This window comes from Pongo abelii, chromosome 12 (genome assembly GCF_028885655.2).
Source record: "Pongo abelii isolate AG06213 chromosome 12, NHGRI_mPonAbe1-v2.0_pri, whole genome shotgun sequence".
In the NCBI taxonomy this organism is placed as follows: Eukaryota; Metazoa; Chordata; class Mammalia; order Primates; family Hominidae; genus Pongo; species Pongo abelii.
The window spans coordinates 47,276,858-47,289,802 of NC_071997.2; the positions used below are offsets into that span (position 1 = coordinate 47,276,858).

Genomic DNA, 12,945 nt, shown 5'->3' on the forward strand with positions numbered 1-12,945 from the left:
CCTTTCTTTCTTTTTTTCTTTTCTTTCTTTTTTTTTTTTTTCAGAGCCTCACTCTGTCACCCAGGCTGGAGTGCAATGGTATGATCTCAGCTCACTGCAACCTCTGCCTCCTGGGTTCAAGCAATTCTCCTGTCTCAGCCTCCTGAGTAGCTGGGATTACAGGTTCACACCACCAGGTCCAGCTAATTTTTTGTATTTTAGTAGAGACAGGGTTTCACCATGTTGCCCAGGCTGGTCTGGAACTCCTGAGCTGAGGCGATCCACTTGCCTCAGCCTCTCAAAGTGTTAGGATTACAGGCATGAGCCACTGCGCCTGGCCCAGGAATTTCTTTTCTTTAAGAATGCTAAAAATGGGCCCCCAATCTCTTCTGGCTTCTAAGTTTTCTGCTGAGAGACTGCTGTTATTCTGATAGGATTCCCCTTATTGGTAATATGGCCCTTTTCTCTAATGCCTTAAGAATTTTTCTTTGGTTTGACCTTGGAAAGTCTGATGACTATGTCTTAGGGATGGTCAGCTTGTACAGTATCTTGCAGGAGTTCTCTGGATTTCTTGTATCTGCATGCCAACTTCTCTAGTGAGACTGGGGAAATATTCCTGGATTATATACTCAAATATGTTTTCCAGTTGCTTACTTTCTTTTCTCTCCAAGGAATGATAATAAATGGTAGATTTAGTCACTTTACATAATCCCATATTTCTCAGAGCCTTTGCTCATTTTTTAAAAAATTCTCTTTTCTTTATTTTTTTCTGACTGGGTTGATTCAAAGGACCAATCTTTGAGCTCCGAAATTCATTCTTCTGCTTGGTGTAATCTGTTGTTAAGGCTTCCAGTTTCATTTTGATACTCCTGTAGTGAGATTTTCAATTTCAGAAGCTCTGTTTGGTTCTTTCTTAATACAGCTGTATCATCTTTCAAAACTTGGATTATTTCTCTGGCTTCTTTGCATTGGATTTCAACTTTCTCTTGGATCTCATTGAGTTTCCTTGTCATACATATTCTGAATTCTGTATCTATTATTTCAGACATTTCAATCTGACTAGGATCCACTGCTAGGGAACTAGTGTGATCCTCTGGAGGTAAAAAAGCACTCTGGCTTTTTGTATTGCTGAAGTTCTTGTGTGGATTTCTTCTTATCTGAAGGAATTGATGCCTCTTTATCTTTTTGAATTTGCTTGTTTGGATGGAGTTTTTTGACTTTTTATTCTTTTTTTTTTCCTGGAGGATATGACTGTGGTGTATGTTGTGTACAATCAATTGGCTTTGTTTCTGGGTGCTTTCAGAGGGGCAAGGCTCTATATGGGTTCTTTGGTTACATATAGGGTTACGCAGTGTGTTTGACAGGCATTGCTTGTAGCAATGTTATTTTTGTTTGGTATTGTAATTCAGGCTGTAGTCCTGGCTTAAAAGAGCCAGCACATAGGCTCTTAGCTGCAATAGCCCTCAGTGGGGGTGGAGGCACCAGAGAAGCATGCTCCTCCAACTCACAGTTACTTTCAGCAGGGGTGGGTCCAATGGAGAATCACAGAAAAGCAGCTTACTGAAGTACACACACTTACCAGGCCCCAACAGGAAGGGCTCCAATGGGAATGGGGGTGAGGGTGGAAAATGAGAGATGCTCCCTCTTTAAGTCCATTCCTAGGCCTTGGTGGTGTCTCTTTTAGTGGCTGGTGTCACACCCCCATTTCCTTTGTCCCAAGTGGGGCTTTGGTGGAGTAGGCTCCCTCCTTTCTTAGGGGCGGTTTGCACCAAGGACGGTCTCTAGAGGACCCTTTACTCCTTAGGTAACTGCCCATCCCCTGTGCTTGCCAAAGTTAGAGTGAGTTGTGGAGTATGTCTGCAGGTGGTTTGGTGATGCAGTTGTTCAAAGGTGGAGGTTCCTGGACAGGGTAGTGGCACTGCCAGTGTACAACCAATATGGCACCTGCTGCCTAGGCTTCTCAGCCCAGTGGATCGTTGTGGGGCCTGCCCAGCTCATGCTCCCTCACCTGGTGGGTCTCCCTCCAGTCTCTGCCCAAGTAGCAGGCCCAACCAGCTAGGCTTGTCTCAAGCCATTTTTGTCCAGATCACTGAGCCAGCCGAGGCATTCTGGGCTATGGAACTCCGTAAGGGAGAAGTGGTGGCTGTTAGGCCATGCCCATCCTGGAGAAAGAGGGGTGGGCTGGGCGCAGTGGCTCACAGCTGTAATCCCAGCACTTTGGGAGGCCGAGGCAGGTGAATCGCCTGAGGTCAGGAGTTCGAGACCAGCCTGATCAACATGGTGAAACCCTATCTCTACTAAAAATACAAAAATTAGCTGGGCATGGTGGTGGGCACCTGTAATCCCAGCTACTTGGGAGGCTGAGGCAGGAGAATTGCTCAAACCCAGGAGGTGGAGGTTGCAGTGAGCTAGATCGTGCCACTGCACTCTAGCCTGAACGACAGAGCGAGACTCCATCTCGAAAAACAAACAAACAAACAAAAAAAGTAAAAAAAAAAAAAAAAAAAGGAGTGACCAGCTCCCGTGCTGGCATACAAACCTGTGCCATACTCTTCTTTGTGTTCCCCTACTCGAACTCAGGCCACAGATATCAACTTGATATCCCTGGGTGGTGTGCTTGAGTCCTGGGGAGTTGGGACCAGAACTGTGGATTTTTACCCTGGCCCCTAGAGGTCAAGCACTGGCTGTAATGGGGGTGGTGAACTACTCCTGGGCTGCCAATAAAACACTCAGGCAGGGCCGTGGAGGCTGTGCTGTGGGCACTCTCCCACAGGAGCGGCCTCGGAGGTGGTCTTGGGAGGGGCCAGCAGGCAAAGGGGTGCATGGAATAGATGCAGGGCCTGTAGCAGTGGTGGTGGGGCCTGTCTTGAGGCATGAGCACACCCAGGCCCTGCTCTTTCCTGGCCTGGCAGATAGCAGGAGCTGCAGCCACTCAGTGTAACGTGGAGAGCCTTGGGGGATGAGTGTCTGTGGTAGTGTTATCCTGCAGCTGCACAGCACAGCAAAGCCTTCTGGGCTGTGTGTGGGTTCAAACTGTGCCTCTGCTTATTCTTTGGGCTGCTCTGCCTGCCAGTCCAAAGGTCTGTGGGGGTCACAAGAACTCCTGTGTCTAGGATCTCAGAGGTCCATGGCAGGAACGTGGTGCCCTGGGGTTCCTTCACTGACTCCTTCTTTAGGTCCAGTCCAAGTCCAGGGGTTGGTTCTGGTGCCTGGTGACTCCGAGCAGGCCTAAGTCATGGGAGAGCTTCAAGTGCATGCTGAAGAGCTTGGACTACCCTTAGGTAATGGTGCAGCATCACAAGGTCTTACACAGAGGAGTAAAACAACCCAGTTTGCTCTGGGTTATGATCTGGCACTGTGACCATGCTTTTAATAAACAGTGTTTTATTTTATCTGCTTTGGAAATTTGTCACTGTATTTTTATAATTGAATCATGTATGGATCCACAGACCTCTGTGTAATATGACACAAATGTGCCCAGCCTGGTAGAAGAAGGGCAAAGGGAGAGGGTTGTATTATTATTGAAATCTTCATGTAATTGTTGGACTGTGATCAGGTAGGTTATGGATGGACTAGGCAGAAGGCCTGGAGATGGAGGGGCTTGGCCAGTGAAAGGGAAAATGCACGATGGCCTTAGGATTCTGTGAAGGACCCAGAGGTAACAGGCTAAATTGGAACCAAATGTTGAAGTCAAGGTGAAACAATTATTTTATTTGTTTATTTAGGAAGATTATAATTTCCAGAGTGAGTGGGGGTGATTATTGATGTTTTGAGTTTACATACACAACATAAATATGTATTTTAAGATGAAAGGCCACATACCTGGAAGACTAGATTGGCATTTTCATGCATTCCAAAAATTTCTGGGTCATCGATCAAAGGCAGATTTTCAATGTAGTCTTTAAACTCTTGTAGGCTGTCAGCCACGGGTGCAAAATAGATGCCTGTTATTAAAAACACAGAAGACAAATATGTCTCAGATAGACTGGCTTTGTACTGCCAAGTTTGATTTTTCTTTTTTTTTTTTCTTTTATTATTATTATTATTATTATACTTTAGGTTTTATGGTACATGTGCGCAATGTGCAGGTAACTTACATATGTATACATGTGCCATGCTGGTGCGCTGCACCCACCAACTCGTCATCTAGCATTAGGTATATCTCCCAATGCTATCCCTCCCACCTCCCCCCACCCCACAACAGTCCCCAGAGTGTGATGTTCCCCTTCCTGTGTCCATGTGTTCTCATTGTTCAATTCCCACCTATGAGTGAGAATATGCGGTGTTTGGTTTTTTGTTCTTGCGATAGTTTACTGAGAATGATGATTTCCAATTTCATCCATGTCCCTACAAAGGACGTGAACTCATCATTTTTTATGGCTGCATAGTATTCCATGGTGTATATGTGCCACATTTTCTTAATCCAGTCTATCATTGTTGGACATTTGCGTTGGTTCCAAGTCTTTGCTATTGTGAATAATGCCGCAATAAACATACGTGTGCATGTGTCTTTATAGCAGCATGATTTATAGTCCTTTGGGTATATACCCAGCAATGGGATGGCTGGGTCGAATGGAATTTCTAGTTCTAGATCCCTGAGGAATCGCCACACTGACTTCCACAAGGGTTGAACTAGTTTACAGTCCCACCAACAGTGTAAAAGTGTTCCTATTTCTCCACATCCTCTCCAGCACCTGTTGTTTCCTGACTTTTTAATGATTGCCATTCTAACTGGTATGAGATGGTATCTCATTGTGGTTTTGATTTGCATTTCTCTGATGGCCAGTGATGGTGAGCATTTTTTCATGTGTTTTTTGGCTGCATAAATGTCTTCTTTTGAGAAGTGTCTGTTCATGTCCTTCGCCCACTTTTTGATGGGGTTGTTTGTTTTTTTCTTGTAAATTTGTTGGAGTTCATTGTAGATTCTGGATATTAGCCCTTTGTCAGATGAGTAGGTTGCGAAAATTTTCTCCCATTTTGTAGGTTGCCTGTTCACTCTGATGGTAGTTTCTTTTGCTGTGCAGAAGCTCTTGAGTTTAATTAGATCCCATTTGTCAATTTTGGCTTTTGTTGCCATTGCTTTTGGTGTTTTAGACATGAAGTCCTTGCCCATGCCTATGTCCTGAATGGTATTGCCTAGGTTTTCTTCTAGGGTTTTTATGGTTTTAGGTCTAACATTTAAGTCTTTAATCCATCTTGAATTGATTTTTGTATAAGGTGTAAGGAAGGGATCCAGTTTCAGCTTTCTACATATGGCTAGCCAGTTTTCCCAGCACCATTTATTAAATAGGGAATCCTTTCCCCATTTCTTGTTTTTGTCAGGTTTGTCAAAGATCAGATACTTGTAGATATGTGGCATTATTTCTGACGGCTCTGTTCTGTTCCATTGATCTATATCTCTGTTTTGGTACCAGTACCACGCTGTTTTGGTTACTGTAGCCTTGTAGTATAGTTTGAAGTCAGGTAGTGTGATGCCTCCAGCTTTGTTCTTTTGGCTTAGGATTGACTTGGCGATGCGGGCTCTTTTTTGGTTCCATATGAACTTTAAAGTAGTTTTTTCCAATTCTGTGAAGAAAGTCATTGGTAGCTTGATGGGGATGGCATTGAATCTGTAAATTACCTTGGGAAGGATGGCCATTTTCATGATATTGATTCTTCCTACCCATGAGCATGGAATGTTCTTCCATTTGTTTGTATCCTCTTTTATTTCCTTGAGCAGTGGTTTGTAGTTCTCCTTGAAGAGGTCTTTCACATCCCTTGTAAGTTGGATTCCTAGGTATTTTATTCTCTTTGAAGCAATTGTGATTGGGAGTTCACTCATGATTTGGCTCTCTGTTTGTCTGTTATTGACGTATAAGAATGCTTGTGATTTTTGCACATTGATTTTGTATCCTGAGACTTTGCTGAAGTTGCTTATCAGCTTAAGGAGATTTTGGGCTGAGACAATGGGGTTTTCTAGATATACTATCATGTCATCTGCAAACAGGGACAATTTGACTTCCTCTTTTCCTAATTGAATACCCTTGATTTCCTTCTCCTGCCTAATTGCCCTGGCCAGAACTTCCAACACTATGTTGAATAGAAGTGGTGAGAGAGGGCATCCCTGTCTTGTGCCAGTTTTCAAAGGGAATGCTTCCAGTTGTTGCCCATTCAGTATGATATTGGCTGTGGGTTTGTCATAAATAGCTCTTATTACTTTGAGATACGTCCCATCAATTCCTAATTTATTGAGAGTTTTTAGCATGAAGGGTTGTTGAATTTTGTCAAAGGCCTTTTCTGCATCTATTGAGATAATCATGTGGTTTTTGTCTTTGGTTCTGTTTATATGCTGGATTACATTTATTGATTTGCGTATATTGAACCAGCCTTGCATCCCAGGGATGAAGCCCACTTGATCATGGTGGATAAGCTTTTTGATGTGCTGCTGGATTCTGTTTGCCAGTATTTTATTGAGGATTTTTGCATCAATGTTCATCAAGGATATTGGTCTAAAATTCTCTTTTTTTGTTGTGTCTCTGCCAGGCTTTGGTATCAGGATGATGCTGGCCTCATAAAATGAGTTAGGGAGGATTCCCTCTTTTTCTATTGATTGGAATAGTTTCAGAAGGAATGGTACCAGCTCCTCCTTGTGCCTCTGGTAGAATTCGGCTGTGAATCCATCTGGACCTGGACTTTTTTTGGTTGGTAAGCTATTGATTATTGCCACAATTTCAGCTCCTGTTATTGGTCTATTCAGAGATTCAACTTCTTCCTGGTTTAGTCTTGGGAGGGTGTATGTGTTGAGGAATTTATCCATTTCTTCTAGATTTTCTAGTTTATTTGCATAGAGGTGTTTGTAATATTCTCTGATGGTAGTTTGTATTTCTGTGGGATTGGTGGTGATATCCCCTTTATCATTTTTTATTGCATCTATTTGATTCTTCTCTCTTTTTTTCTTTATTAATCTTGCTAGCGGTCTATCAATTTTGTTGATCCTTTCAAAAAACCAGCTCCTGGATTCATTTATTTTTTGAAGGGTTTTTTGTGTCTCTATTTCCTTCAGTTCTGCTCTGATTTTAGTTATTTCTTGCCTTCTGCTAGCTTTTGAATGTGTTTGCTCTTGCTTTTCTAGTTCTTTTAATTGTGATGTTAGGGTGTCAATTTTGGATCTTTCCTGCTTTCTCTTGTGGGCATTTAGTGCTATAAATTTCCCTCTACACACTGCTTTGAATGCATCCCAGAGATTCTGGTATGTTGTGTCTTGGTTCTCGCTGGTTTCAAAGAACATCTTTATTTCTGCCTTCATTTCGTTATGTACCCAGTAGTCATTCAGGAGCAGGTTGTTCAGTTTCCACGTAGTTGAGCGGTTTTGAGTGAGATTCTTAATCCTGAGTTCTAGTTTGATTGCACTGTGATCTGAGAGACAGTTTGTTACAATTTCTGTTCTTTTACATTTATTGAGGAGAGCTTTACTTCCAAGTATATGGTCAATTTTGGAATAGGTGTGGTGTGGTGCTGAAAAAAATGTATATTCTGTTGATTTGGGGTGGAGAGTTCTGTAGATGTCTATTAGGTCCGCTTGGTGCAGAGCTGAGTTCAATTCCTGGGTATCCTTGTTGACTTTCTGTCTCGTTGATCTGTCTAATGTTGATAGTGGGGTGTTAAAGTCTCCCATTATTAATGTGTGGGAGTCTAAGTCTCTTTGTAGGTCACTCAGGACTTGCTTTATGAATCTGGGTGCTCCTGTATTGGGTGCATATATATTTAGGATAGTTAGCTCTTCTTGTTGAATTAATCCCTTTACCATTATGTAATGGCCTTCTTTCTCTCTTTTGATCTTTGTTGGTTTAAAGTCTGTTTTATCAGAGACTAGGATTGCAACCCCTGCCTTTTTTTGTTTTCCATTTGCTTGGTAGATCTTCCTCCATCCTTTTATTTTGAGCCTATGTGTGTCTCTGCACATGAGATGGGTTTCCTGAATACAGCACACTGATGGGTCTTGAGTCTTTATCCAATTTGCCAGTCTGTGTCTTTTAATTGGAGCATTTAGTCCATTTACATTTAAAGTTAATATTGTTATGTGTGAATTTGATCCTGTCATTATGATGTTAGCTGGATATTTTGCTCGTTAGTTGATGCAGTCTCTTCCTAGTCTCGATGGTCTTTACATTTCGGTATGATTTTGCAGTGGCTGGTACCGGTTGTGCCTTTCCATGTTTAGCGCTTCCTTCAGGAGCTCTTTTAGGGCAGGCCTGGTGGTGACAAAATCTCTCAGCATTTGCTTGTCTGTAAAGGATTTTATTTCTCCTTCACTTATGAAGCTTAGTTTGGCAGGATATGAAATTCTGGGTTGAAAATTCTTTTCTTTAAGAATGTTGAATATTGGCCCCCACTCTCTTCTGGCTTGTAGGGTTTCTGCCGAGAGATCCGCTGTTAGTCTGATGGGCTTCCCTTTGATGGTAACCCGACCTTTCTCTCTGGCTGCCCTTAACATTTTTTCCTTCATTTCAACTTTGGTGAATCTGACAATTATGTGTCTTGGAGTTGCTCTTCTCGAGGAGTATCTTTGTGGCGTTCTCTGTATTTCCTGAATCTGAATGTTGGCCTGCCTTGCTAGATTGGGGAAGTTCTCCTGGATAATATCCTGCAGAGTGTTTTCCAACTTGTTTCCATTCTCCCCGTCACTTTCAGGTACACCAATCAGACGTAGATTTGGTCTTTTCACATAGTCCCACATTTCTTGGAGGCTTTGCTCGTTTCTTTTTATTCTTTTTTCTCTAAACTTCCCTTCTCGCTTCATTTCATTCATTTCATCTTCCAGGGCTGATACCCTTTCTTCCATTTGATCGCATCGGCTCCTGAGGCTTCTGCATTCTTCACGTAGTTCTCGAGCCTTGGTTTTCAGCTCCATCAGCTCCTTTAAGCACTTCTCTGTATTGGTTATTCTAGTTATACATTCTTCTAAATTTTTTTCAAAGTTTTCAACTTCTTTGCCTTTGGTTTGAATATCCTCCCGTAGCTCGGAGTAATTTGATCGTCTGAAGCCTTCTTCTCTCAGCTTGTCAAAGTCATTCTCCGTCCAGCTTTGTTCCGTTGCTGGTGAGGAACTGCGTTCCTTTGGAGGAGGAGAGGTACTCTGGTTTTTAGAGTTTCCAGTTTTTCTGCTCTGTTTTTTCCCCATCTTTGTGGTTTTATCTACTTTTGGTCTTTGATGATGGTGATGTACAGATGGGTTTTTGGTGTGGATGTCCTTTCTGTTAGTTTTCCTTCTAACAGACAGAACCCTCAGCTGCAGGTCTGTTGGAGTACCTGGCCGGCCATGTGAGGTGTCAGTCTGCCCCTGCTGGGGGGTGCCTCCCAGTTAGGCTGCTCGGGGGTCAGGGGTCAGGGACCCACTTGAGGAGGCAGTCAGCCCGTTCTCAGATCTCCAGCTGTGTGCTGGGAGAACCACTGCTCTCCTCACAGCTGTCAGACAGGGACATTTAAGTCTGCAGAGGTTACTGCTGTCTTTTTGTTTGTCTGTTCCCTGCCCCCAGAGGTGGAGCCTACAGAGGCAGGCAGGCCTCCTTGAGCTGTGGTGGGCTCCACCCAGTTCAAGCTTCCAGGCTGCTTTGTTTACCTAAGGGAGCCTGGGCAATGGCGTGCGCCCCTCCCCCAGCCTCGCTGCCGACTTGCTGTTTGATCTCAGACTGCTGTGCTAGCAATCAGCGAGACTCCGTGGGCGTAGGACCCTCTGAGCCAGGTGCGGGCTATACTCTCCTGGGGCACCGTTTCCTAAGCCCGTCGGAAAAGCACAGTATTCGGGTGGGAGTGGCCCGATTTTCCAGGTGCCGTCTGTCACCCCTGGAAGGGGAACTCCCTGACCCCTTGCGCTTCCCGAGTGAGGCAATGCCTCGCCCCTGCTTCGGCTGGCACACGGTGCGCTCACCCACTGACCTGAGCCCACTGTCTGGCACTCCCTAGTGAGATGAACACGGTACCTCAGATGGAAATGCAGAAATCACCCGTCTTCTGCGTCGCTCGCGCTGGGAGCTGTAGACCGGAGCTGTTCCTATTCGGCCATCTTGGCTCCTCCCCCCCAAGTTTGATTTTTCTTTGCGTGGTGCAGATGGTGGCTGCAATCAGCTGGCTCATGTAGAAAGGGGGATTGATTTTCCCTAAGCTTTCATTGCTGTGTCTAGTTTTGTTACCTTTTCTTCAGGCCTTGAGAATCTGATTACTGTCCTAACTTTTCAGATGCCTTCTCCAGAGCATTTTAAAGATGCGGAAAATCCGGGGATATGCTGCTGAAAGGTGTAACTCATGAAGGGCTCCAAATTTATGCCGAAAGGTGTAACTCATTAAGGGCTTAAATTTATGCTTGTGTTAGAGATTGCTTTCATATTTGTTTGATAAACAACAACAGCCCTAATTCCCCAAACTAAAAGCTACATTGAAATCTAGGGTAATTAAACTATCTATAGTGATCGCAGGATATACAGTTGAATCTTATCGGCTCTGACTGATGCTCAATGGTAGGAGCTTTTATGAGCTTGTACTAATCAAGTTGCTCCTTCCAAGGGGATCAACACTCAGGACAATTAATCTGTTTGCTGTCTGACTCATAATGAGCTATCTCCAACTCACAGATCTGGTTTTTACTCAACTTGCTGTAACAGACATTTTATTTTCTTTATTTTTTTAAAAACTTTTATATAGTAGTAATAATAATATTTACTATGATTTAGAGACTGGGTCTTGTTATGTTGCCCAGGCTGGATTTGAACTCCTGAGCTCAGGTGATTCTCCTACCTCAACCTCCTGAGTGTCTGGGACCACAAGACATGTGCCACTATGTCTGGATGTTTTATTTGATTACATTCAAAATATACTAGAACATAACATTGAAAACAAATTTAGACACAGTGCAATAAACTTTAAAATTGAAGTAATTCAAAGTAGTTACCATGCACTATGTACCTCTGTGATCCTACTATCAAACCAGCTCTGAAGGTGGCCAAGCATGGGGATAGGGTGTGGCTATAACAGGGTTGTGGAGACCCGACACAGACAGCCCCTGGATGGGAAACTGAGAGATCCTGTCAACATCTTCTTGGGAAAGGCCTTTTCTGTAATATTGAAAAGTCATTCACCTGATTCAGAGTATTTATAATCTTCTTCCAATGTTTCAGGAGAAAAAAATCTTTTCAAGATAGTACGAAGGCATCTTTGATCCCAGCTGTCTGTGACTCTACCACCATAAGTAATTTCACCTGAAAAGAAATTTGTATTTTGAAATTATTGCTGTTTTTAAAAAATTGATAGGCATACCTAATTTAAAAATTTTAATGTTTATTTATATACACATTTATTCGGTACTGAAAATGGAAAGCACACAACAGAATTTCCTTCTACCACCCCCCTCAAAGATAATAGAAGTCAATTTTTGAAAAGTAGAAAAAATCTACTATATGTACTCTACTCTCATTATTTTGCTATTTTAGTTTTCAGAAACTAAAGCCACTGAGCTCTATTTACATATTTCCTTTTTTGTTTTTGTTCTTTTGCTTTGAAATATTGGCTTTGAGTCTTATCATTGATTGCAGTATTCTAAAACATACACACTTTCCATCAAACAGTGCTTCTTTCGGAGCCAATGAGTAAAATGTAATCAAGTATTTGTAGCAAGGCATTCAACCTCTATACATTCCTTATTAATTACTGCTGTCAGGGTAAGGAGGAAAGACAGATTCAAAGCAAAAGGGACAACTCACTTCACAGTAATTATAAGGAATTATAACTGATTGGTATCCCATCTCTCTTTCCACAGAGAAGCTACTTTCCATGTGCCCCATTGTCATCCCAAAATTATGTGTAGCAAGAAAGCACACTGGAATCTATTGCTGATATAATTTCTTTAAAATTCCAGATCCATTGCTACAATTCACCATTCACCACTGTAGTGTTCCTGGAAGGATTTCACTTGTGATACCAACATCGTCAACTTCTGAATCCTCCAACTGTTGATCCATTCTCATCTCTATTTCTTTCATCATGTCAGGAAGAAAAAATTGTTTTTTCTTTCTCTTTCAAGCTGAGATGGTTGGTTGACAAAGTTATTTCAGTCTTTGGAATCTCAATAATTTATTTATTCCAAGACAGCAATGTCTTCATCTGCATATCCTGTAGAGATGCCTGTCTTCCCTCTCCTGTTGGAGTAACTCTTGTCTGTCTTGTTGGATAAGCCACTCAGGGAGAGGGGAAGGGAAGTAGGTACTAGGGCTGATGGTTAAGTTGCTGAATCCCTGTATTGGCAATTCCAAGAGGTAAAAAGGAGATGTTCTGTACCTTCCTAGGAGTATTCTTTAGCAACCCTCTGGGAAATCTTGGAACATAAAGTTGGGTTAAATCTCTGTCGTGGGTCCATCTAATATGGTCTGACTTGAAGCTCCTCTTGGGTCCTTGGTGCTGGAATATAAAGCTCTAGTTTCTCCAATTGCATGATGATGTCAGGGGAAGAAGGGTATCCTAACATAAATTATTCTAAAATAAGTTTCTAACTAAAATATCTGCATTTTGACAAGCAGCACAGAAGTGTTTTCCTTACAAATCAACAGATTTTGTGCTTCTCCATCCAGATTTGACTCTATTCTTTTTCTTGGGTCAAACTGAGCAAACAAGGAACTCTGTCATTTTGACTCAGGGTAGATGACTCACAGCTCACTTTCAAGAAGGAGTCTTCTGGCTTTGGTCTTCTTAGAAGAGGGACTGTGTGTGTGTGTGCACGCCCGTGTGTGTGTACGTGTGTGTGTGCATGTGTGTGTGTGGTGTCCGCCATCCATGCCACCGCCTGGTCTGGCCCCAGCGTCATGGTTCCTGTGGGTACCATTGCAGAACCCAACATAGTGGCTTCCCCTTTCTCTTCCTTTTCCATCCCTGTGGGCTAGCTTGGGGATGGTCCAATAAAAACTGGAGAGGCCTGAAGTTTGACTTTGTCTTTGCCAACTT

At 42.8% G+C, this 12,945-nt stretch overlaps 1 protein-coding gene across 2 annotated transcripts in view; it reads right to left on the bottom strand.

Moving 5' to 3' along the window:
* The window catches only part of DNAH6 (dynein axonemal heavy chain 6), a 325,727-nt gene that overhangs the window by 17,655 nt on the left and 295,127 nt on the right, over nucleotides 1-12,945 (bottom strand). For both annotated transcript variants that reach the window (XM_024242264.2, XM_054547993.1), the window contains 2 exons: nucleotides 11,091-11,210; nucleotides 3,802-3,923 (listed from right to left, as the gene is read on the bottom strand). In XM_024242264.2, coding sequence (XP_024098032.2) covers nucleotides 3,802-3,923; nucleotides 11,091-11,210 — 242 coding nt within the window. The remainder of the gene's footprint in view (nucleotides 1-3,801; nucleotides 3,924-11,090; nucleotides 11,211-12,945) is intronic.